This window comes from Carcharodon carcharias, chromosome 21 (assembly GCF_017639515.1).
Source record: "Carcharodon carcharias isolate sCarCar2 chromosome 21, sCarCar2.pri, whole genome shotgun sequence".
Taxonomy (NCBI): Eukaryota; Metazoa; Chordata; class Chondrichthyes; order Lamniformes; family Lamnidae; genus Carcharodon; species Carcharodon carcharias.
The window spans coordinates 44,267,161-44,294,622 of record NC_054487.1 but is presented as its reverse complement, the minus strand read 5'-3'; the positions used below and the strand labels follow the sequence as shown (position 1 = coordinate 44,294,622).

The 27,462-nt window shown below is 42.2% G+C and overlaps 1 protein-coding gene across 1 annotated transcript in view; it reads right to left on the bottom strand.

Moving 5' to 3' along the window:
* Positions 1-1,681: 1,681 nt before the first annotated feature.
* Positions 1,682-27,462, bottom strand: part of LOC121293146 (synapsin-3-like) — a 998,055-nt gene continuing 972,274 nt past the window's right edge. The window contains exons 8-13 of the mRNA XM_041215893.1: positions 25,514-25,588; positions 22,938-23,040; positions 10,880-11,026; positions 7,118-7,202; positions 3,183-3,489; positions 1,682-1,814 (exon numbers count right to left, since the gene is read on the bottom strand). Of these exons, the coding sequence (XP_041071827.1) occupies positions 1,682-1,814; positions 3,183-3,489; positions 7,118-7,202; positions 10,880-11,026; positions 22,938-23,040; positions 25,514-25,588 (850 nt within the window). The remainder of the gene's footprint in view (positions 1,815-3,182; positions 3,490-7,117; positions 7,203-10,879; positions 11,027-22,937; positions 23,041-25,513; positions 25,589-27,462) is intronic.

The window sequence follows — 27,462 nt, the reverse complement described above, 5'->3', positions numbered from 1 at the left end:
CTGTATAATTGTAACTTTGTGTGTTTAACTTCCTTTCTTTTGTTAATAAATGTTTTAATTTAATCTTTTAAATCTCCAAAGGTAGTAGTGGACTCTTTACTTATGACTTTAGTGTATATACCTTCTCATAATAAATACAAATTGTAAAATTGTTATGATAGCTTGACCAAGTTTCCCGTTGGGATTTGGTCAGCCTGACAAATAACACCTGCCATATCATAACATCTGGAGCAATCCAAAACAATCTTATTGGCCTGATTTCTGCTCACTTCCTGTATCTTCCTTGGCTTCAAATATTTATCCCACTTTCCTTTAAATATTCAATAGACCTGCCTCAACTCCATGTAGGTAAAGTATTCCATGTTTTAACAATTCTCTGAATAAAGACATTTCTCCTATGCTTTCTTCACTTTTGTAGTGACAATTTGAAATTGATGATCCCAATAAAAACCCTCAATTAAATCTTCTCTTAACCATCTATGTGCCAGCAGAAACAGTCACAGTATCTTATCTTGCCTCATAACTATGGATTCCCAACCCTCTATCATCCTATTGGAAGCTTACATTTTCAAGTAGCTTCAAAGTTTGCCTCGAGGTAAAGCTTGCAAACTCAAGATTGTTGTTGATCTCAAACATAGGCACAAAAAGGAGGACATTTTGAAAGCTAAGCCCACGCTATCCTACTGTTCAAGTCAGTAGTTACTGCAATTATTTCAGACTGGTGTGACTGGATGTGATGAACTAAGAATAGCATCTAGCTGCAGTTTAATATGGAATGCAACTCTATTGGCAATTGCCAATTACATTCAAAGCACCTTACTATCTTTGAAATGTGATGTCAGTTAGGAAAGAAGCCTACCCTGACTTGTAGAGTCTGTCACACTAACAAAGATAGGGAGGTGGTAGTGAGTTTCTGTTCTGATTGGTAATCATCTCCATATTTGCAGTCCAGATCAGGGAATTCCTTCCCTGCTGTTTTACTAATTATGGAAAGACACAGGAGAGCAGTGCTTGTCTAAAATGGTATTGACCCATAGAATTGATGTTTTCCTTTTTTCTGTTTCTTCTACTCTGAGCAAAATTATCAAGGATTAGAATGAGAGAAATAATATATCTGGGATTCAAATTGGAACTGAATCAGGACAGCAATAAATACGCTTCTTTCCTAACTGACATCACCTTTCAAAGATAGTGATTCTGGATAGGATTTAAAACTGTGTGAAATTGAAGTGCATGAAAACATAGGAATGACCTGAATAGATGGATGAATCTATTAGTTTTGTCATCAGGGAATAGTGATCAGTCCATTTTGTGTAGTGTTTTTCAATCCAAATAAATGATGATTCTCTGATTAACAGCATTCCATACGACATTCTACAAGCTGCTTTGAGAGATAAAGTGCCACAGTTATTCACATCACACACACACTTAACATCTGCACACACCTGGCACAGCAGGAATTTTTTTGCCTCTTGGCCTAGTTGGAAAACAATACCTCATTTTAAAGCTTGTTATCCATAAAGTGAAATGCACCGCCCATTGATCCATGTAACAGTGTTTGCATCCACTCCAGATATTTCCATCTCTAATTCCCATCAACCTTTGAGAACAGATTGGCAGGTGCTTCGATTTCCAGGTGCTTCTATTTCATTAACTCACAAAATGAGAATACTGTAAAGGGTTAATCAGAAAAGAGGCTGGCGAAGGACTTCCTTAGGTTCCGAATTGTCTCTGCTTTCGCTTCATCTTCATTGGCGCCAGTACGCTGAGGGGGCTCAGTAACACTGAAACTGTTTGTCAATGATTGAGATTTGCTGAAAGAGAAATTAAATGGGGAGAGGTTTTTGTTAGCTGTAATACTTGTTATGCTCTCAGAGAATCAAAATGCAAAATCTATTGCCCACATACTGAATAAAGTAGCCTCCACTTTCAAATGTTTAAGTAATTCCTATTGTTTCCATCAGGAATATCACAAGTTTGAACTATTGGTGAATTTGTTTGTGTTTATCAAAGTGATAGGGACTAGTATTAGGAAGAGGAACACTTTCCATTTTAGGGTTACCTGAATCTGGATTAAGTTTAGCATGATTAATAGCAAAATTCCCCCTAATTTGGTCTAACAATTTACCTTAACCTCGATCTCTGAACTACATATCTACTACGACATGTGAAATTTTCACTTCCCATAGTAGATATCTTAGTGGCCCAACTGAGAAGCATGAAGACTTTAAGAGTCTATTTTATAGATTAACACTCCCCCGGCAGAACTTTGCATACTGAGGATCACATGTAAGAAATTCAGATGGGATTGTAGAAGATCTTCTGCCTATTAATTTTGAACTGTTCTCCATTATAATTTCTACAGTTTTTCTGCAGCTAAAACTTCACTAATTAGCAGGTTTCATTGAATTAATTCAATTGGTGGACAAATCAGATTCACTTTTATCTTCGCCGTACAATGTTCACAATAGAATGAGACAATTGCTCTTTAAGCTCAATTGTGATAGCTGTTTCCAATTATGATGCCAGTTCACAATTATAAGAGAAGTCTATTACAGATATGAAACATTTCCTTCCAGCAATTTTAGAGAAAAAAATCAGTATACAGAAGGGTGGCTAAAGCTCTGTGGTGTAATATGCTGGATTCTGCTGTTAATGCTCTGCTGTTAAATTCCTGAACGTTTCGCTTTTCATATCTGTAAATCGCTATATTAACAGTAGATATTAATGACAAAAGCATGATACAGCTCTGACAATAAAAGATATATACAAGACATTGGGAGTGATTATTTTGCAAGGTTCATTGTCTGGTGTTGCCTTAGCTTGATGCTCCTTTGATACTAATATGAGCTATGCTTTTAGCAGTTGGGTGACATAGTGTGATGATGTACTAATGTGACATACCACAGAGAAATAGGACATGAATTGATGCCTACTCCTTTGTCTCAATGCTCTCAACAGGGATCACAGTGCAAGGAGACGAATGTTGGATAGGCTTCCCTGAACTGTTTTTGTATAACTTGCAGTTGTGTTTTAGCCAGTTGTATTGACACAAAATTGTAAGAAAGTTTTATAACTGTCAGCTTGGTTAGGAAAGAACGTGGGAGGGATGATTGGGAGGTAAATACTATTTAAGATATTTAAAATATATCTCTTTCAAACTGTGTCCTTAGACCACTTACTTGAGCAGTGGCTGTGGTGTTGTGGTCTGTTGTTGTAGTGTTGCGACCCCAGATCTTGGTTGTGAAAGGGCCTGGCCCTGAGCAGGGGTCCTCGATGGCTGTGCCGAGAAAGCTCCAGGCTTGAATGACTGGTTAGGAGAGGCGCCTGCAGATTTGATCTGTTTTGGAGAACCTGAACCTGGAGATTTCTCTTGCTGATTTGTGCTGGACTGAGGACTTGGGGGCTGCTGACCCTGTGGAGAAGGTCTTTGATGAGGCACTGTGTTGGAACGGTGAATCTGAGGGCTTTGGGGTTGTCGTGGGCTTCCTGCATTTAAGAAAAAGAAAGCAAATTCAGTGAAGTCTGATTTATTTTTTTCTCTTATCCCTTTTACAGAATTTCCTCCCAAGTGATCTCCAAACTTCCTGTGGCTTGGAATCACACATCCTCAGATATTTTGAAACTTTTTGCTTAAAGACTTTTCGAAGGCAATTCATCAGGTGGTGCTTATTATTACAGAAACAGTCAATAATAAGTAAGTCAGGACTAGACTTTCCCTGGAATTAAAGCAAGTGCTGCGACATTCCGTCAGACTAGGCACGACATGCACGATTTCTGCACACGCAAAATTCAGAACAACTTTATGTACTATTAGTCCAATGTGGAAGGTGACTAATTAAAAAAATCAATCAGATGAATTGAACTGAAATCACTAAATCTCTGATCCTGTTTTGGTTGGTTGTGTGGGACACTGATCGCTACATGGGCTCTTTAATTCCCTGTAACATTCTTTTAGCAAAAATAGGATGAGGAGAGTTTTTTTTGGTGGGGGTGATGGGGCAGGGGGTAAATGTATTTTCTTCTGTGGCACAGACTGTTCCTGGCCAGAAAGGCCAGCTAGTCCAGGGCCTCCACCATTCTGAAGCTCCAGGGAGGCATCGCACCACAGACTGGAGTAACTTTCACTTTGATTTGCTTTCATGCTCAGCAGCTACCATATTTGATACCTGCCATGATTTTGTGGTGCTCTGTTGCTGAGCCTGGGTACTAAAAATCAGCTAATTTGCAGTACACAGCAATTTTGTGGCGAAGAAAAATGACAGGAAAAGGAATCTGCAATAGTGGCCGGCACCGGTCTCAATATGATACTAATTGTATTTCTCGTACTCAATCTTCAGGTAACCACTGTTCTTATTCCCTATTTTTAAGCCAGGTTCCTGCAACAAAAGTTGATGCTAAACTTGTGTATTTTCTCTTCTCACCAAAGCGTTTTTTAATTTTGTAACCTGCATTAGTTTCTGTTGCTGTGGAAGGTGCCAATTCTACATAAGAGTATTTCAGTTCCATGACTTGCCATGAGCCTGGTTTGTTTCCTGCTGCAATCAAAGTTGTAGCAAACAAAAGTGCTACAGACAGGAATTCTTTTCACAGTTCTACGAGCTCTCCTCAATCAGGATGAGGAGGAGAACAAGTTCAGGTGCACAGACAGATAAGACCACACCTTTTGTACCTCAGGACCTGGCACTCATAGTCCCTCACATATACCCAAACCTGGTATATCACCATTCGGGACTCCTCAGATTCCGAAGCAGTCTATCTGCAATGCAGCAAGACCTGGACAATATCCAGGTTTGGGCTGACAAGTGACAAGTAACATTCGTGCCACACAAGCACCAGGCAATGACCATCAACAAGAAAGAATCCAACCATCGCCCAATGGCATTACTATCACTGAATCCCCACTATCAACATCCTGTGGGTGACCAGAAACTGAACTGGACTAGCCTATAAATACTGTGGCTACAAGAGCAGGTCAGAGGCTAGGAATCATGTGATGTGTAACTCACCGCCCCAAAGCCTGTCCACCACCTACAAGGCACAAGTCAGGAGTGTGATGGAATACTCCCCATTTGCCTGGATGAGTGCAGCTCCCACAACACTCAAGAAGCTTGACACCATCCAGGACAAAGCAGCCCACTTGAATGGCACCACACCCACAAACTTTCACTCCCTCCACCACTGACACATAGTAGCAGCGTAGCATCTACAAGATGAACTGCAGGAACTCACCAAGGCTCCTTCGGCAGCACCTTCCAAGCCTACAACTACTACCATCTAGAAGGACAAGGGCAGCAGATAAATGGGAACACCACCACCTGGAGGTTCCCCTCCAAGTCACTCACCATCCTGACATGAAAATATATCGCCATTCCTTCACTGTCGCTGGGTCAAATTCCTGGAACTCCCTAATAGCACTGTGAGTGTACTTACACTACATGGGCTACTTCGGTTCAAGAAGGCAGCTCATCACCACCTTCTCAAGGGCAACTGGGGATGGGCAATAAATGCTGGCTCAGACAGTGAAGCCCACATCCCATGAATAAATAAAAAAAATATCAGAAGCTGCCTCCATTTCGTTAGAGATACTGCCATATGCTGCAGGATGATCTGCAGGCAGCTTCTAACACAGTTCCTTATAGTTGTAGAAGTTGCCACAGCTTTTTCCACATCAGCACCAACCCAATTTTCTGATATGTAATCAGGTGAAAGTAAAAGAGCTGTGCTGCAAGCCTAATTTTAATCTTCATCTTCTACTAAAATGGGGCAAATCCTGTCATTCTTGGCTTTTGAAAGTTACCATGCCTTTCCATTCCATGCATCCCCAGGTTTTCTTGTGTAAAGGGAGTGTTGGCTTTTGTTAAGTGACAGGGTTCTCTTACACCATACATGGCTCCCATGTGGACATCAGGGCTTTTAGCATCAATCCCATGGCAGAAAATGTTTGGGTAATTACTGATCACCCCCACCCACATACATCATGGCAGGATTTTTAGGCCCTGCCAAGGTTGGGAATGGAGTGGACAGGGCCCAAAAATACTGGCACCAGCTGATGTTTTGGTCGAGGTGGGTTCGGGGCTGACAGGGCTGCCCGGCCCCAACAAGGCAGGCAGCCAATTAGGCTCATTAAGAGCCTTATTTAAGGGTAGGTAATAGAGGACTGCCTGCCTGCCTGCTTGGGTGGATTGGGGTGGGGGTGGGGGTGGGGGGTGGGGGGGGGGGGGGGGGGGGGGGGTGGTGGGCACAGCCAAAGGCTGCCCTGTAGAGGGATTCCCCACCCCCACCTCTTCACCATCCCCCTCCCCACTGTGGCTGCATGGCAGCCAGTTGCTCCTCTGAAGTTGAGAGGCCTCTGGTTGGCCTCCAAATTCGAGAGCCCATCCATCACTTTAATTGACAAGGGAACCCATCTCCTTGCCAATTCAAGGAGCAGCCCAGTCAAAATTTCAACCAGTGATTGTTCCCCCCTGGGGTCGGCTTAGGACCCAAAAACAGTCCTGGTTCCTGTTTTCCGACCCCAAAGTGAAAATTCAGGCCCCACCTTTGTTGCACGTTCTTCAACACAGCATTTAGTTGAAAGGATGTATTGTCCACATGTTTCTAATGTGTTACTGTACATTTTTTTCTCCTAGCACTGCAAATTTTTTATGAAAAGGATTTTGGATTGAGTTGCGCACGTGTGTTTTAAAACAAAGTGAATTAACACTTTTTTAAATATAAGCTACACATCAAAGACAATTATCAAAACCAGATTAGGCAGGTTTCTGAAATTCTGGACTTGATACAATAAGAGTCAATTGACTAATCTCAAGCCTGTTAGATAGCATAGCCCCAGTTCATTTTGAAAACAGCGGATGCTCACTTGAAGCCCAGACCTTGAATGGAGAAGAGGTAGCTGTTCATTTTTACAGACAGTCCAATTGAAAGTAATGATTATTTTGTTGGGATTCAGGACAGTTTCACTTAAACTGAAACAGCTGAAATGTTCCATCAGGCTTCCTGACTTCGTTTATTTGATAAATATATATTCAAGGCATTTTCTTAGTTCCACTTAGAGGAAATACTGAATTGCCTTATGACTGGTCTAATCCCCCATGTACCTGTAAAAATTACACACCTTGAGTTGGTGGACGAGCTTGGCCCCACTGGTTGGTGGCTCCTGGTAGAGGATGCACCTGTGTTTTTGTTGATTGAGGCTGGACCTGTTGATATAAGAGATTAAGGTGAAAATGAGAACTTTGTGGTAGCTGGGCAGTAGATTTAATTGCCGTTGGCACAGTTCATCACTCCCTGGAGGTGAAAGGCTCCTGATTAGTTCAACAAAAACCCAATGTACCCTGAAGGAGATGACTGTACAATGGAACCTATTGGCAGTAGAAAATTCAGCCCACTATACACTTTGTGAATATAATGTATGCATGATCCAGGCAGGGAAAGTGATTTTTAGTAAGGGTTCTGGGAACTGAGACACACACGCGACCGTCAGTTTATTTTGGAAAATTAAGTTTTCAAATTCACGAAGACCTCAGAAAAATATTGGTTTGAGGGAAGAAAACTGGTCTATTTGTTTCCTCCCAATAAACCACTGAAGAGAAATGGAATATATATTTTGATACATAAATTTACAATATCATTGCAGAGCACCTTCTGGTTATTCGGAGTTTTGGCCTGGCATTTGGCTGGAGGAATTGATTGTTCTTTGCGATCAGCAAGATACAACAACATCCTGCATTTATATTCTGCTGTTAACATAGAAAAGCTAAAGCATTTGAAGGAGGTGTAAGAGAAATGGGTGCAAGGCTTGAGAGTGGGAGAAGATTGCAGAGGCATGGGGATGGTGATGCCATGCAGAGGTTTCAACACAAAGAAAACAATTTTAAATTTGAAACTTAAGAAACCAGGAGCCATTGTGGTCAGCAATAACAGGGAGTGATGGTTGAGCAGGACTTAACACAGGATAGCAAACAGACTTCTTCTTCCTCTTCTTAGGTGACTTCCACTCCGGGGTTGTGGGTCCTGAGGTGACTAAAAAGTCCAATGCTGGATCCGCACACTCTGCCACAGGTGGGGCAGGTAGTGTTTGATGAGACGGGTGGGTGGGAAGCTTGGATTTGTATGCTGTTTCCAATGTTTGTGCAAGCAACAAAGGACTGAATCAATTATAGAGTTTATAGAGAGTGGAGAATGAGAAGCCAGGCAGCATTGGAGTAATCAAGTCTGGAAGTGAGAAAAGCATAAATGAGGGTTTCAACAGCAAATGGGTTTGTTGTAGGAGTGGAAGACGACAATGTTACAAAAGTGGAAGTAGGTGATTATTGTAATTAGAAGAAGTGGAATTGGAGAGAGAGAGAGGCAGTGAGTCTTTATGTTTCACCATTCAAGAATGCAGGTGGGAGCTTGCACTCAGATTGAAGAGACTGAGTTCATGCAGATTTATGTAAGTCTGGAATATTCACCTAGGTTTCACTAAAGGGATCAATCTCCAGGGTGATCCTCACCGTAAAAGCCAGTTCAGGGATTAGAAGTTATTTGGTTGGAAAAGGAAAAGAAGGCAAGCAAGATCCTGGGAGCTAAGCATCACTTTGAACTGGTTCTGAGAGAATAGAGTTTCTACTTAAGGGACAGAGTAAAGTATTACTGTGGAGGGAGATTTTCCATTACATTAAAGCATTAACATGGGAATTTTGTTACCTATGAAATGGTGTTAAGTTAATGATGAAAGCAAAATACTGTGGATGCAGAAATCTGAAATAAAGAGAAAAAAATGCTGGAAAAACTCAGGAGGTCTGGCAGCATCTGTGGGGAGAGAAACAGCTAACATTTCGAGTCTGTATGACTCTTCTTCAGTGTTAAGTCAATGTTTTAGTTCGTTTGCTACACTAGATGTTTTAAAACTTGAAATTCTGCAATTCCTTTAAGTTGGCCACTGGGAATTTGGATTTCTTTGTTAAAGTTATCAATCTCTACGGGGATTATAACAAACTGGGGGTTCTTGCAGGCTTTCGAATCCACAGGCTGAGATGGGTACACTGGGATTTGTTAATGCTTAAATGACAAGATTTCACAGTGACTTATGCCGTACTCTTTGAAAAGTTAAAATGGCTATGTCTATTGCAGAATTTCAGCTCTAAAGAGAGGACTTGTCTGTTGCCTTGCAACAGTTAGTAAAGGTTAATTTGAAGGTGATAACAGAGGTTGGAACAGATCTAAAAGCAAGTGCTAAGAAAGTGGAATTGTTGAGGTATTGGCTCAACATCTGAACCGTAAGGAAGAGAAAAGTAATCCACATAAAACATAATTTGAGTTAGCCAGGACATAGTTGTAAATGAAGCAACTTGAATTAGAATTTCAAAGGAAAGAAAAAGAAAAAGAGAGAACAAAAAAGAAATGAAAAAAACTTGAATTGGAAAGAGAAAGAGCAAAAGAAGGGGAAATGTGAATACTTGAACTAAAATTTCAAAGAGAAGGAGAAGCCAGGAAATTTGAACCAGACAGAGAAAGGCTTTGATCCCAAGAATAGGGAGTAGCAAGAAAGCTTTACAATAATTCAGATTTAACTCCTGGTTTTGATTTGGCAAAGAATATTCACCAAGTGCCTAAATTCAGCGAGGAAGGAGTTGAAATTATTTTGTTTCGTTTGAGAAAATTGCTACAAAGTTACAATAGTCCAGAGGAATTTGGACAATTTTATTAAAAAGTGTTTTGTTAGAGAAAGCATAAGAGGTTTATTTAACCCTTTTGGATGAATAGTCTGGCCAGAATCTGAGAAAGAGAGCTGAGAGATAGAGGCAGCCAGTCTCTATCGTTCACCACTCAAGAATGTGGCTGGGAGCATGTGCTTGGATTGAATAAACAGAGTATGTGAGGATTTAAATCAGACTGGAAGATTTGCCTCGTATTGGCTAGAAGGAACAATCTCAAGGGTAGCCCTCACCATAAAAGCCAGTTCAGAGATTAGAAGTTATCTGGCTGGAAAAGGAAAAGAAGGCAAGCAAGATCTTGGGAGCTAAGCATCACTTTGGACTTGTTTGAGGAGAATAGAGTGCCTACTTAAGGGAGAGAGTAAAATCTCACAATGCAGAAAGATTTTTGGGCACAATGTTGCTTTTAGTTTGCTGCAGTAAAAGTCTTAAAACTTGAAATCTTGTTGTGCAATTTGTTTAAGATCATCACTGGAAATTCAAATTCCTTTCTTACAGTTATCGGTCTCTTTGGGATTATAACACTGGTTTGGCCTTAACTAGAGCATTGTGCCCAATTCTGGACACCGCACTTTAGGAAGGATGTGAAGGTTTCAGAGAAGGTGCAGAAAAGCTTTGTGAAATGGTTTTAGTTTTAATGGATAGAATGGAAAAGCTGGGGTTGTTGTTCTTAGAGAAAATTAAGAGGTAATTTGAGAGAGATGTTCAAAATAATGAGTGGTTTAGATAGAGTAAATAGAAAGAGACTGTTCCCATTGGCAGAAGGTTTGAGAACCAGAGGACCACAATATAAGGTGATTGGTTAATGAACTACCGGCAACATGAGGAAACAAGTTTTTATGCAGTGAGTGATTTGAATTTGGAATTTATTGCCTGCTGGGAAGGCAAATTCATCATGGCTTTCAAAAGATGAACTGGGTAAACCTGAAGAGAGAAGAACTGCAGGGCTATGGGGAAAGGACAGGAAGGGGGACTAGCTAAGTTACTTTTGCAGAGAGCTGGCATGGACACAACAGGATGAATGGTCTCCTCCTATGCTGTAATGTATCTACGATTCTATGAGAGAGCACCTTGCATCTTCTATGGAGCCATAATGCAGCAAAGAATCCACGCCACCACAGGAAGGAGGAGGAAATAAAGCAGAGGAAGAAAACCTGCATGTTTGTTTGTTTGCTAACCTGGGTCAATGTCATTCCGACTCTTTGCTGGGAAGCTGTAGAGTTCTCTGACAGAAGCTGGTTCATTTTCCCTATGACCAAGTCTGCTATTAATTGCCTGTCCTCCTCAATGTACTCGCCAATCAGTGGCATGGCACTGTCCATTACCTGCAATAGAAGTGAAGAAATTTTGGGAACAATCAGCTTAATAAACATTCCATACATCACTAGGAAACTTAACCAAAAATAGGAAAACTTAAATCAATTCCTAATTCCAATGTAATTTTAAATTTGTGAATTTTTGTAAATAACTCACCTTTCATATTAGCCCATCCTCAATGGTCATTGGGAACCAAATAATAGGGCTCAGAATTTTACTTCTTTCTAACAGGAATGGCTAAACTTGAAAACATGGTGCTTATGTACAATCCCACACACACATTTACCATTCGATCACCTATTAACGGTTGAATTTTAAGTAGGGCAGGATCCCTGCCCCTGGAGTAAAAGTTGGGACCGAATCTCCCCCCCTGCTCCTTGTGCTTGGCCAGCTCACAGTTCACCCCATAGCCATTTTTTTTAGCTTTCAGGCCTTTAATTATCTTGATATGAGAGTTTTATCCCCCACCCAGAGGAATTCCAGCTTCTGAGAGCTGCCGGCCATTGGAATGGCCACCAACTCTCTTGTCTCAGCAGTAACACTGGGAGAGTGGTGGCCACTGCTGGGACTGTAGTGGGTCCGCTGAAGAAGAGGAGCCAGGAGCCTCAATTGGCCCATGGGTGAGCAGGCCACCCGCCATCTCCCCTGTCATGGGTAAAATACCTGCAGGGTGGGTAGGTGACGGGCTTGGCTCCACAACAATGCTGCTCAGTTTTACACCTCCCTGCACCTGCCATCCTGCCCCCAGAGGATTGTAAAATTCAGCCATATATTGCTGCTGCAGTGCTGTATAGTCAAGGGATGAGGAGACTAATTTAACATAAGAAGAGAGTAGGCCATTCAGCACCTTAAGCCTGTTCCCATTTTTCAATCAAACAATGGCTAATCTAAATCTCAACTCCATCCAATTGATCTTACTATCAACTAAAATTGGATTCAGCTCTGCGTAGAAAATTTCACTTGATCCAGCATCCAGAAGGGAAAGAAAGAGTGGGATTTTTCAGTGCTTCCTGATTTCACTGCTAAGTGGCCTAACTCTAATTTTAAGGTTGTGCCCCTTTATTCCAGATTGTCCCACAAAATGAAATCACATAACTTCTTCCTAATTACATTCCAGATCCCTTTAGATAATGACCAACATTCCACAAACCTTTTTGATTATATTTTTGTACTGTTTTTTATTCATTCATGGGATGTGGGCTTCATTGGCTAGGCCAACATTTGTTGCCCATCCCTAATTGCCCTTGAGAAGGTGGTGATGAGCTGCCTTCTTGAATCACTGCAGTTCATGTGGTGCAGATACACCCACAGTGCTGTTATGGTGGGAGTTCAGGATTTTTGACCCAGCAACAGTGATTGAATGGTGATAAATTTCCAAGTTGGGATGGTGAGTGGCTTGGAGGGAAACTTCCAGGCTGTGGTGTTCCCATGAGTTTGCTGTCCTTGTCCTTCTAGATGGTAGCGGTCATGGGTTTGGAAGATGCTGTCTAACATTTGGAAGATGGTGTCTAAGGAACTTTGGTGAATTCCTGCAGTGCATTTTGTAGATGGTGCACACTGCTGCTACTGTGCATCGGTGGTGGAGGGAGTGAATGTTTGTGGATGGGGTGCCAATCAAGCTGGCTCCCGAAGAGTATTCCATCACACTCCTGACTTGTGCTTTGTAGATGATGGACAGGCTTTGGGCAGTCAGGAGGTGAGTTACTCACCGCAGGATTCCTAGCCTCTGACCTGCTCTTGAAGCCACTGTATTTATTTGGCTTGTCCAGTTCAGTTTCTGGTCAATGGTAACCTCAAGAATGTTGATAGTGGGGGAATTGAGCAATGGTGTTGCCATTGAACGTCATGGGGAGATGGTTAGATTCTCCCTTGTTGGAGATGGTCATTGCCTGGTACTTATGTGGTGCGAATGTTACTTGCCATTTGTCAGCCAAAGCCTGGATATTGTCCAGGTCTTGCTGCATTTGGACATAGACTGAATAACTGCAAATGATGCTGAACATTGTGCAATCATTAGCGAATATCCCCACTTCTGACCTTTCTGACCTTATGATGGAGGGGACGTTATTGGTGAAGTAGCTGAAGATGTTTGGGCCTAGGACACTACCCTAAGAAATTCCTGCAGTGATGTCCTGGAACTGAGATGATAGATCTCCAACAACCATCTTTCTTGGGGCTAGGTATGACTCCAACCAGTGGAGAGTTTTCCTTCTGATTCCCATTGACTCCAGTTTTGCTAGGGCTCCCTTTTGCCAACTCAGTCAAATACTGCCTTGGTGTCAAAGGCAGCCACCTCACGTATGCACTAGCTTTTAGTAATTTGTGCATGTGGAAACCTGAATCTCTTTACCTCTTCACAGTTTCTAGTCTCTTGTCATTTAGAAAATTTTTTGATTTGTCATTCTTGGATCCAAAGTGGGTGACCTCTCACTTTCTGACATTGAGTTCTATTTGCCACTGTTTAGTCCAATCACTTAATATGTTGATACCCTTTTATAAATCCTTTTCCCATCTTCAAAGTTTTTGAAGTTTATATTTTGGAAAGGAAGTCATAGCAATGTGTGGTGCAGAACAAAATGTTCCAGCAATGTATAAAAGGATTCTATAAAAGCGATCTATTACTTTGGGAGCCTTAAGCCACTATGATTAACACTGCAAATGTAAAATAGAAACATTGTGCAACATGGTATGTGCTAGAACCACTGACCTTCGGGGAATGATTTCTTGCACATTGTTCCTGGGAATGATTTTTTGCAAAGTCACATAACTTAAAACAGATTCAAGAGTAAATCAATGTTTTCTCCGCCCTTGGTAACACCACACCAAAGCCAGTGAAACAGAAGATAGATACAAAGGGAGAGAATTACAAGGCAATAATTTAATGGGCCAAGTCCATTTGGTACCACAAGCCACTTCTGAAATTCCTCCTTCTCCTGGACTATCAAAGAGGCTGAACAATATTGCACATGTGTTTGATAAGGCATTTTGTAATCACTGATGTGACTCAAAACGTTTCATAAAGTATATTGGTGAAAATTGATAGAGGGAATATTTGTTTCAGACTATAGGTAACAAGCCTGCTCAAAGTTCATCTGTGGCCCTGTTTGGTCTGATGAACATGTTCTCTCATTACTTTTATTATGTGACTCCTTAGAAGTGGATTGAGCTAAAGAAAAAAGCGATACCTTAACTTCAGCTCACATATTTTTTATAAAATGGCATAATTGGATTGTGGGAACTTTCCCTCTGTCATGACAATGCATGCCAATAAAAACAAAATTCTCTATGCTCTCTCATTTTGCTCTCATGCTCATTTTCTCCCCTTGTCTTTCTCTAATTCACTCTCTCATTATCTCACTCCATATGGGCGGAATAGTCTGTGCCTGTTGGCATTGGGCGTGAGCAGGCAGTATGCCGGGAAAGTCAAAAATCGGTCTCACGCCGTCATGAAACCAGTTTGCGATTGTCTGCTCTGCCCATCAATGGCAGGGCGCCTTTCCCACCATCGGACATCGGGAAACGTCACTTTAATACATCTGCATATCATTATAAGCCCAGCTCACTGGAATCATCTCCCCATGCTGGGTCATCTGGGTACATCGGCGTGATTGCACACCGACACGATTCACAACTGTACATAAGCGACGTGCAGCTGGCGAGTTGCACTTCACTCAGAACTTTGAGGTTGTTGACCTTTCTTTCTCGTGGTCATTAGCGCCAGACTTGGAAGGCAGCACCACATCACTTTTAAAGGGGCTTACAGGCAGGTCTCTACCTACCAGACAAGCCATAAGGCAGGGGTGGCTTTTCAATGGCTGCAGGGCTAGGGCCTGCTTGAAGGGAGAGAAGTGGCCTCAGGCAAGGGAAGAGGCTGCAGGGCGAGGGCTGTACTGGGAAAGGGAGGTAGCCCAGGGTGTGTGTGGGGGCACTTGTTGATCTGTGCAAGTGGCCTCAAGATGGTGACGGCTGAGGAGGCAGTCTCCAGAGTAGAGGCCAGATTGAGATGTGAAGGTATGTGTCAGAGAGTGAGTGGTGATGTCTCTTGAGCTGGCAGTGAGTGAGATGCCAGTAAATGTGTGATGGCCTTGTGAGTGTGTGAGTTTGAAGTAATGAGATGGTTGCCTTACCCTGGCAGCACGGATGAGATCATTCACCTGTTTTCTGCACTGGATGGCTGACCTCTTGTGTGCAACATTGGCACTGACCACCTCTGCCACCACATCCAAAGCTGGAGTGGTGAGACTGATGGGCCTCCTGCAGCCAGAGCAGGGGTAGAGGACAATGCAGCGGGCCTCCATGGTGTCCAGGCTGCAATCTTTTTGGCTTTTGGGGCCATGTCTTCACTAGTGCCTTTCTGGGCAGTAAGCATTGAGAAGTCTGCGCGCAGCTGCAGTTTAAACATGGTGACCTGTGTGAGGAAGCGGTGAGGTAACGACATGATGGGTAAATCATAAGAAATGTGGAAGATGCCACTAATTCGTTCTTGAGCATCGTTCTTCTGTGCAGAAGCACAGGAGCAAGCACAGGGAAGGCATTGTTGCAGAGCTGAATGCCTGCATGTCTTCCATTCTCCCTCAGCTGTATCATTTTTTAATCAGTGTCTTTACTTTATGTTAATACATAATGCTGGACAATGTGATTCTCTGCTAATGCACTGAAAAACATAAAGTCAGTGAAGCTCATCATATCATGATTGATATCAAGGTAAATCCAGCACCGGGTGACTTCACTCCATACGGGTCATACATTGGTAGGTTATTGTTTCTAATGCCCTGGGATATTTATTATGTGAATGAGGCTCTGAAAATGCAATTTGTTTTTGTAATTATAGCAATAACAACCAATCGTGGCAACATTGCCTCCATTTTGCTCCTTTGCTAGGTTGTGTCTGTAAGAGAGGGGGGGAGAGAGAGAGAGAGGAATTGTGACTTGCCAATGGACCACACTTCAGCCACATAATTGCTGCATAGAGCTTATGAGCCAGAAAATGTAAACTCAGCTCTCTTTAACTCTCGATTTAAAAGATCAGTAGCAATGAAATCACTGCAAGTAGATAAAGACTGAACTGAACATTGAATAAAACATATTATTTGACTACTCAATGTTCACAATAACTAGTTGATAACTATTGGGACAGACTGACTGCATTGTTGTCTGCTCACTTCTACTTCATAACAACTGCAAACAAACAGCAAGATCTCAAAGTAGTAATGCAATCCAATTTATACTGAGGCAAACAAATGGTGAAAAAGATTTGTGGAGGATGGGTATCCACAAAAAATACAATTTTGCTTGTTCCATTCTAAAAATTAATGTTCCTGTTGCTCCTGGATTCAGTCTTGAATTAAGCAGCCCAATGCATCTGATGGATCTGGCATTCCCTGTGTCCCAACATGACACTGCTTTATCTTCTCCAAGATTATAGCTTAGACTTTCTACCTCCCCATGCAGATCTTTCAGTGGGTCTGGCCGAATGGAGATAGAAACCAACTGAGGGACACCCAGTGTATTCACACCTCTTTTCAGATATGGCATCCAAATGAGCTATTTTCCTGCATTTGCACTGTTAGAATTCTGGACACAATGCTACCCTGACTATAACAACACCACAATTGTTGCTAATCCTTAACATCAGAGTTCCAATTCAAGAAGTCAAAACAAGTGGTCGCCTAGAGAACCAATGCCAAACCTTCACATCACACACTGTTTCTGATTCCTGCAGGCCTCATTTCAAGGCAGTGTTGTTACCATAACAAATATTTCTTATACACAGAAGTTCAAAAACAGTCACTCACTGTTTAATGAACCAGGTTGTTGCAATACAATATATAATGGCAAATCTGACATAATATAGTTCCAACCACTGGAGATAATTTTTGGAAACAATTCTTCCTGTTGCAGTTGTCCCCAGCTGTACTCTACTGTCACATAATATTCCAAACATTGTGGAAAGAAGAACTCCAAGTTGTATGGTTAAGAGATGTATCATTTGAGTGTGTCTCTGTTATTAGTGTGCATTTGCTAATCCTGCCATGAGATGGCAGACAAGCACTACTGTTTCCTGCGGGGCCCATTTGTGCATCAACATCGCAGGCTTGTTGTCCCCAAATTCAATGCAGGATTTTTTCATTTTAAGCCCTCCTATCAGGAAGATGTTGATTTAATCTGTTGGTGGAGAACATCATAACCAAAATCAATTCTGTCCTCATTTGACATCTACATGGACTTGAAAGGTGTCAGCTGCAAGGAAGCATTAGGAAAAGCTGCCAGTGCTGGAGATTAATGTGGTAATTGGGCACTATGATGTAGTGTGTATATCTGAACCATGGTTAAATGATAAGGATAGAAACAAATATAATGTTCAAGGGAACTAAAGCATTTAGAAAAAACAATAGACAAAAAGGAGGTGGCGTTGCATTCTATTCAGAGATATCTGTGATATAAATGTTAAGTATTGCTGTAAAAAGAGACATGTTGTCAAAGCTTTTCATCTTACACTCATCAGGACAAGACTACCAGTGGCAAAGGGAACAATAACTTATATTGCATGAGAAGGGAGTGCTGATTGGTTGGCAAGTGGACTCTGATTGGTAGAGGTTTTACCGTGGCTATGCACCAGGGAACAGCATGTGTGCACTTTCAAACCAGTGTAATTCTTAGCTCAGGATTGTTTAGCAAGTGTTATTCAATCACAGAAACATAGAAACTAGGAGCAGGAGTAGGCCATTGGCCCTTCGAGCCTGCTCTGCCATTCATTATGATCATGGCTGATCATCTAACTCAATAGCCTGCTCCCGCTTTCTCCCCATATCCTTTGATCCCTTTCACCCCAAGAGCTATATCTAACTCCTTCTTGAAAACATACAATGTTTTGGCCTCAACTACTTTCTGTGGTAGCGAATTCCACAGGCTCACCACTCTCTGGGTGAAGAAATTTCTCCTCATATCAGTTCTAAATGGTCTACCCAGTATCCTCAAACTGTCACCCCTGGTTCTGGACTCCCCCGCCATCGGGAACATTGTTCAACACTACCCCCAATCCCATGTGCTTTAATTTTACATGCTAATCTCTGTGGGACTTTGTCGAAAGCCTTCTGAAAGTCCACATCCACTGGCTCCCCTTCATCAACTCTACTAGCTACATCCTTGAAAAACTCCAGTAGATTTGTCAAGCATGATTTCCCTTTTGTAAATCCATGCTGACTCTGTCCAATTCTGCTACTGTTTTCCAAGTGCTCAGCTATTAAATCTTTTATAATAGATTCTAGAATTTTCCCCACTATCGACATCAGGCTGACTGGTCTATAATTCCCTGTTTTCTCTCTGCCTCCCTTTTTAAATAGTGGGGTTACATTAGCTACCCTCCTAACTGTCCCAGAGTCTATAGAATCTCGGAAGATAACCGCCAATGCATCCACTATTTCTAGGGCATTTCCTTAAGTACTCTGGGATGTAGATTATCAGGGGATTTATCAGCCTTCAATCCCATCAATTTCCCCAACACCATTTCCCTACTAATACTAATTTCTTTCAGTTCCTCCCTCTCACTAAACCCTGTGTTCCCCAACATTTCTGGTATGTTATTTGTGTCCTCCTTTGTGAAGACAGAACCAAAGTATGTATTTGGTCAGCCATTTCTTTGTTCCCCATTATAAATTCCCCTGTTTCTGAATGTAAGGGACCTGCATTTGTCTTCACCGATCTTTTTCTCTTTACATACCTATAGAAATTTTTACAGTCAGTTTTTATGTTCCCCGTAAGCTTACTTTCATAGTCTATTTTCCCCTTCTTAATCAATCCCTTGGTCCTCCTTTGCTGAATTCTAAACTGCTCCCAATCCTCAGGTCTGTTGTTTTTTCTGGCCAATTTGTATGCCTCTTCCTTGGATCTAATACTATCTCTAATTTCCCTTAAGCCATGGTTTGGCCACCTTTCCTGTTTTACTTTTGTGCCAGACAGGAATAAACAATTGTTGCAGTTCACCCATGCGCTCTTTGAATGTTTGCCATTGCCTATCCACCATCATCCCTTTAAGTAACATTTCCCAATCCATCATAGCCGCCTCATACCATTGTAGTTTCCTTTATTAAGATTTAGGACCCTAGCCTCAGAATCAATTACATCACTCTCCATCTTGATGAAGAATTCTATCATATTATGGTCACTCATCCCCAAGGGGCCTCGCACAACTAGATTGCCAATTATTCCTTCCTCACTACACAATACCAGGTCTAGCACGGCCTATTCTCTAGTTGGTTCCTCAACGTATTGATCCAGAAAATCATCCTGTATGCACTCCAGGAATTCCTCTTCTATGGTATTGTTACTAATTTGATTTGCCCAATCTCTATGCAGATTAAAGTCACCTATAATTACGGATGTTCCTTTATTGCTTGCGTCTCTAATTTTCTGTTTACTGCCATTCCCAACATCACCACTACAGTTTGGGGGCCTATATACAACCTCCATTAACGTTTTTTCCCTTAGTGTTTCTCAGCTCTACCCATACAGATTCCACTTCATCAGAGCTAATATGTTTCCTCACTATTGCGTTAATTTCCTCTTTAACCAACAATGCAACTCCAACGCATTTTCCTTTTTGTCTGTCCTTCCTAAATACTGAATACTCCTGGATGTTCAGTTCCCATCCCTGGTCACCCTGCAGCCATGTCTCCGTAATCCCGACTGTATCATACCTGTTTACATCTATTTGCGTGGTTAATTCATCCAGTTAATTACGAATGCTCCTCACTTTAAGGCACAAAGCCTTAAGGCTTGTCTTTTTAACAGTACTTGTCCCATTTCCACTATTTTTCACTGAGGCCCTGTTTGATTCTTGCCCTTGATTTCTCTGCCTATCACTTTTCTTATTTCCCTTTCCATCTTTTGTTCTTGTCCTTGATTCCCCCTCCTCTGACTCCTTACATAAGTTCCCATCCCCCTGCCATTTTAGTTTAAACCCTCCCTAACCACTCTAGCAAATATTCCCCCTTGGACCTTAGTCCTGGTCCTGCCCAGGTGTAACCCATCCAGTTTGTACTGGTCACACCTCCCACAGAACCCAGGAATGTCCCAGGAATCTGAAACCCTCCCCCACACCATACCTTCAGCCACACATTTATCCAATATATCCTGCTATTTCTACTCTGACTAGCACGTGTCACTGGTAGTAATCCTGAGATCACTACCTCTGAGGTCCTACTTTTCAATTTACTTCCTAACTCTCTATATTCTGCTTTTAGGACCTCATCCCTTTTTTTACCTATGTCGTTTGTACAATGTGTACCATGACCACTGGCTGTTCACCCTCCCCATTCAGAATATCCTGTAGCCACTCTGAGACATCCTTGACCCTAGCACCAAGGAGACAACATACCATCCTGGAGTCTCGATTTGCGGCCTCAGAAACACCCATCTATTCCCCTTACAATTGAATTCTCTATAACTATTGCATTCCCACACTTTTTACTCCTCCCCTGTGCAGCAGAGCCAACCACGGTGCAACAAATTTGGCTGTTGCTGCTTTCCCCCGAAAGGCCATTCCCCTCAACAGTATCTAAAGCGGTATATCTGTTTTGCAGAGGAATAGGCACACGAGATTCCTGCACTGCCTGCCTGGTCCTCTTGCTCTTTCTGGTGGTCACCCATTCCCTTCCTGCCTGTGAACTCTTAGCCTGCGGTGGGACCACCTCTTTATATGTGCTATCCACAATACTCTCCGCCTCGCGGATGCTCCACAGTGTCCCCAGCCGCTGCTCCAGCTACAAAACCCGGGCTTCCAGGAGCTGCAGCTGGAGACACTTCCCACGCACATGCTGGCCCCGGGCACTGGAAATGTTCCCTGCTTCCCATATAGAGCAGGAGAAGAACACCATGGCTTTGAGCTCTCCTGCCATGACTTACTCCTTTAAACTAAATTAAAGCTTTTGGAAGATACTTAATATCAAATAATATCAATTACTCTGGAACCCTTCTTCCATGCTCCTCGCTATTACAGAATATTGCTCTTACAAACAATGAACCACAAAATAAGACCTTAAAAACTATAAGTGATAGAAGTAGTAAATACTTACTCATGGTACTCAAAGGATCACCTCATTCCCTCCTCAACAATTCCCTCGGTCACCAAATTCCAACTTACGCACTCCACTGTAGCCCAAAGCAGCACTCCCAGTGCAGACAAAGTCAGCACTGTGATGGCCTGTTTTTATACTCTCTGAATCCAGCCTCTAAAAATCTGTTTAAGCCAGTTTCTAATTAACTAGTTGTAGCTGCAAGCAGAGCCCGTATAAACCCTGTTTTAAAATTGGCCTAAAGCTCATCTTCTTCCAACCCAAACAGCAACTTTTAGTTAAGTACTAAATTAAAGAAAGACTAGACTTTAAATAGAAATTAACCCTTAAATTCCCTCAGTCACCAAACTCCAACTTAAGCATTCTACTGCAGCCCAAAGCAGCACTCCAGTGCAGACCTCCAGTGCAGAATCACATCATATCAGTCCCTTCAGCTGTTCAAAACAGGCAAAGTACAGACCATACTCAACCAGCCCGTGTTTGCAAAACTCAAAACGTAGTGTCCAACATTGGATGTGATTCCATGATTGGACAACACTTACTAAACAATCACCTCTACCAATCAAGGTTCATTTGCCAACAAATCAGCACTGTCTTCTCATGCAGTATAAATTGTTTTTGCTTTGCTATTGGTATTCTTGTGAACTGTCCTGATGAGTGCTTCAACAGCATGTCTCTTTTTCAGCAATACTTAAGTCCTATATTACCACACAAACATACTGAATCTTATGGAAGGGGAAAAGCTATAGAATGAAATAATCTAACAGTCATCCCTAATGTAAAATAATAAACTACAGTTCAGTATGTTTATGGACCCTCAACTCAGCATAAGGCAGATAATTTGCTGTATCAAGAGATAGGAAAGATTTGTGAGAATAGGAACATTATTTTAATGGGTGATTTCATATATAAACAGGAAAACTCAGTTGCTTTAGAATCTAGAATTAGTAAATATTAGTCCAATATGTCAAGGAAGCAACAAGAGATAGTCCTAATTTTGAACTAGCATTTACAAAATACTCATTGGACTGCCCTAGGATTGAAGCTCACAGGTTCTGGGAGGTTTAGAAATCAACTAGATCCCATGCTGGGCAGGGCAGTGGGGAGATGGAAGGTTGCTGGTGACCTGTAGCGGCCCAAATTGTATATTTTTATTCCTCCGGGCTCCAGAAAAAAAAATGCTTCCTGCGTTGTTTTGTGCACAGGATCCAGCCACCCTTTAATGACTGCTGGTTAACCAGCCCACCGCAGATACAAACAGAAGGAGTATGCAACAAATTTGCAATTAAGGTCCTGTGGAAGTCATGGTACCCATAGTTGTATCCCTGGAATAAGGCTTCTGCCTGCTTCAGGCAATCGTCATTTTGCCCTGGTTCTTCAATGGCTGCGTGAAGAATCGGGATAGAAACAGGATAGTGCAGCACACTGATGTTAGAGTGGACTGAGTTAAAATTGGTTCCTAAAATATTGCAAGATTAAATAGAATTTTAGCCCCACAGCTAAAATAGCAAAATCACAATAAAACAAAATTAGAAATAATTTGAAAATAGCGATGAACTGTTATTTCTATTAATAAACAATATTATCTCGCTCTGTGGTTTGTGTGAAATAAGCCACTAGTGTTGCGCCCACTGTAACTTATATATCCATTGTACCCATAAGTAGTCAATCTTAAAATGGTAGTTCTTTTTCTGTAAACACTCCTTTGTTTAAATAATTTTCATGTGAAATAGTTAATTTCCAGCCAGAAGATAGGCCCACACAAGATGAAAAAGTCTTCATACTAAAGTCAACATTCACAATATAAAAATGCATCACAAATTGGCACCAGGACCATCCAACTAACCTCAATGATATAATCTTTCCCGTCTTTCCCATGTACAGCTTTTACTGCGCAGATGTCCAGGCCACCAAACATCTCTGAACAAGCATCCACCCACGTTCGATAGCTGCAAAAATTTCCATTGAAATGTCAGCCCCAGTGAGATCCTAGAGTTCGTGCCCCATATTCTAACATGCATGCCCCCAGCATGCTGCAAAATCTCAACACTGTAATACATTAAAGGAAACTATTCATTCCAATTTGCATATGTTCCACATACAGGGCAAGTTAATAAACTTTCTGGCCTATCTTTCTTGTTCCTTGTTTCATTGTTTTATGCTTTTACCTGAAACTAACAGCTTGGGAACAGTCATTTTGCATAGCATCTCCCTGCTGTCACATCTTTAAATGCAGGTGATTATATTGTAGGCAGGCTCTAGATATAACTCAATAAGACAAAATGTCACAATGTAATTTCCACACAACATTCCCATCTATTTTCATATTCCCACAGGCCTGGGCAAACTTCAAGTTCAGGGCGGTGGTGGTGGGGGTGGTGGGGGTGGGGGGGGGGGCGGGGTTTGCGGGGGTTGGAGGTGACTTTTCCCAGATACATTAGGTGCTAAAGAGCCTCCAAGTTGGCCAAACTGGTTTACGCAGAAACGTTGGTTTAGGCTGCATTTGGTGCAAGATGCCATCTTAGAATTGGCTGCAGAGAGGATCATTAATGGACTGATTGTCACTAAAATTGTCTACTCGCTCTCATTAAGAAGGCTTCACAGCATTTTGATGATGAGTATGTGGGCTACTGCTCTCTCCTAGCAGTGACTAGCTGACTTGGGGTAATCAAGTCATAGCAGACGATTTTGAACGCTATTTAAAGGTATGTCACCTTTTTCTATTCACTTGCTGCTGAAGGTTTGAAGAGGACTTTTAAAACAAATTGGGAGGCTTTCAGGGATACTTTATCAAAATGTCACTAACACTCGATCCACATTTATTCTGGAAATTCTTTGACTACATCACCTAAAACGAGTAAGTTGTGTGCTACTCCACATTATTGGGTAAATTATAGGAGTCACCAGGAGAAAGGGGGTATTTGATCATCAGCATCTTATTAGGAGTTCCCCATGCCCTACAGGAGGAGATAAGGCCAACTGCTGGAGGAGAGAGGGACAGGAAGGTGATGTGAACTCCTTCTCCCTCAGAGTGCAGGAAATGTCTCCTCTTCTGGACCTTTGAGAACTTGTAAGATCTCTCACTGAACCATCCTGAAACATGTCACTGTGTCTCAGCCATCCCACTCCAAACATTCAGCGGAAGTGAGTGAGTGGAGCCCACATATACTGCTCTACATACATTGCTTCTAATCTAGTTTGAGAACTAAACCTGCAGTTCACTGTTTTAGATTCTGGGGTGAATTTAAATTCCGGTTATCATCAATTAGGACCAAAAGTACATGTTAAAATCAGATTTTCAAACAGCTGTGTCTTATTTACACAGTACCCATTTAGTGCTTGCTTTTATCCCTTCACCAAAATAACTCCCAAGATGTTTTAATGTCCAGTCATGGGGCAGTAAGGCAGCTGGATTAATTCAACAGACTTACTTGACCCAATCAAAGCTCCAGCATCTGTATCATTTCTACCTCTAAGAGGCTATTTCTCGGCAGTACTCTATACTAATTCCAGAACTAATCTGCCAAAGTGAATTGTTACCATTACAAAAGTGATCCCGTGCCTTTATAATATTGCTATGATGCAGTGTTCTCATACAAACCCTACAGTGGCAGGAGGAGGAAGAGCTCACCTTACAGAGTTAGGGTGGTATCTGACTCACACAAAGTGTTTACACTGTTGTTAATGGTGATAGTCCCATTGTAAATGGTAGAGTTAAGGCCAGATGTTACTTTTTCCATTCACATTATTTGAAAAAGATTTGAGGAATGCCAGATATAAAGACGAAAGGTCATCAGCCTGAAACGTTAACTCTTTCCACAGATAGTGCCTGAGTATTTCCAGTATTTACCAATTTTGTAAAGAGATTGTGGGGTTGGAGATTAGGAGGTAACCAAAGAAAATTGGTTAAGAGAGAAGCTCTTCCTCCTCTTCAGGATGAAAACAATGCACTTTTCCAGTTGTCATTTCCCCTCTACAGCTTTGCTGTATTTACTTTATGAATTTTTGGTTTATAAACAATTCTCTTGATTGTGATCAGTTGGATTTGTTTTCAATGGGGTCATGATATGCAAGTGCTTTATGATAGTGAAGATTTGCAGGTAAATAGGAGGGGATAGAACCAGAAAAGACTGCACTATTATAAGAATGTTTCCTGGCTAATCTTGGGATTCAGTTTTTATTGTCCAAAATCATGAAAAGAGAAAACACTTTCAAAAGAAGAAATAACTCACAAAGGTTTTTATTAGCTGAAGATGTCAGTCTTATCCCAGGGAGGCTACATGAAATAAATAATTAAGGATGGAGAAAGCACTGTTTGAATTTCCCCTCATGATTATAATTCTTTAACTTCTCATACATTGCTGAAACTGCCACTGGAAGGTTTTGTATCCTGACCTTGGTTTATGTGGTCTAAATACTCACCGTTCTGTCATGGCTACTTGTTCCAGCATGGCAGAGCCAGTGTTTGCTTTCCAGTTTCCTGAAATTGAAGTCCTCCTGAAAAACAGAAGTGTACAATAATGCAAACAGGATAGTACAGAGCATCCTTTTACAAGCCAGCAGCCACCTTCCAGGGGCAGAATGCAAATAGCTGCAAACACTTGGTTAAATGACAGATTGACTTCATCTTTTCTCTGTGCAAACTTTAGAGGGGAGCACAGCGGCAGGACCTGCACTTGGTGAACCATCGGGTATGAGTGGCCTACAGCAAGGCCGGGGGAAAAGGCAGCACAAGTGCAGCTCCCCATAAGGTGAGGCCATTTATGAGTGCCACAGCAAAGGATATATGACAACTTTGAGGCAATGTACAGGAAAAGGCTGATGGACAGGCACACAGAAATGCTCGGTGTATTGGCAGGCCATCCACAGAACCTTGTTGTGGTCCTTGTGAGGGAACTGCAAACCAAAATAACCAAATTTACTGAATGACCCCCAAAAGAAGATTTCACTTTTTGTAAGTTTTACTTTAACACAACTCAGAACCAACACAAATGAAATATAAATTAACAGGCAAATGATACTTCAAATAAAAAGGTGAATTTCACTTTAAATAGTCAATACTACAAAGATACATCTTACACAACCACAAGCTTTCGCATCACTCCCCATGGACATGAGGTATCATGTAGCTACACAGTTCCAGAATATGCTGACCTTTATTCATACAGTGTAGGCCAAGAGTCCTATCCAACAACTGCATCCACCTTTGAGTTTCACGGGTACGATTAGCATCAGTGAGGCACACTTCTACAAACCCCATCTCCCTCGTGTCATGACAACCATCCTGGATTGTGATCAACCATCCTGGATTTTCTGGGATTGTCCTGGAATTTAGCTTGATGTCCTGTGTCCTGGCTGTGAGCTTCCCGGATGCCATCTGCCCCAGGTTCATTCTGCAGTAAGCGAGGAAACTGCTCAGAGTGTCTGTGCATGTTCACTGTACTGTAGTGCATGCATAGTCCATAACCAGCACAATGCATACGTGCACAGACATTCAGCCATGAGAGAGCAGTAGCAGTGGCTGGCACTCTCCTCTGTCTAGTTTCAGCAGGTGGGTGTTTGGGGTTGAGGGATTCTGGGGCAGGGGGTAGGTCCAGCAGCTAGGTGGTGGTCCCAGGCGGGCAGCAGCAACATTCAAGTCCAACTCGGGTTGTGGAGGGTGGGTGGAGGAATCCAATTGATTCTGAAAGTTAATCCGGCGGCAGCAGTACTCTGAGGCCAGGGTCCGGGGGGGTGGGTGGTTAAATCCAACACAGGTCCCGGGGGCTTCGCAAGTCTGGGGGAGGGGTGGGGATCTCAGGGACCTATGACGGGAAGGGGTGTCTGGATAAGCCTGAGGGGCTATCTGGGCAGGTATAGGGACTCGGGTGAGAGGGTCTGGGTGGTCATAAGGTTTCATCAGCACTTCCCCCCTCTCACCTCCCCCCCCCCCCGCCAGCCCTCCGTCATTCCTCCAGCAAAGTGTTCCTTATTTTTATTCCCCCCAGATTTGGCCATCCTCATTTCGGTCACTTCTGGCAAAACACGCAACAGTGTCTCCAAGCGATTCACACAGCTTTCCAGGTTTTAGACCATTTTATCCAGCTCACACAGTACCTCCAAGAGTTCCTGTCTCCTCTTCTTTCAAACAGAAAAACTGACCTCTTCCTGACAAAGATTTGCTTCTTTTCCTCACAGAAATTGGGTGTGTTCCTCTTTCTGCCTCTGTCTGTTTTCTCTTTGTATCTATGCCTTCATCCTCTAGCTCCTTTGCTTGTAGCTCTCCTTTGTGTCTGTGGTTTTCCATTGCGTCTGATCAGTTGGTGTCCATATCTTGACTGCCTTCTTGTTGGTACTGCTTTCAGGTCAAGCATTACCAGGTCACATGGGCA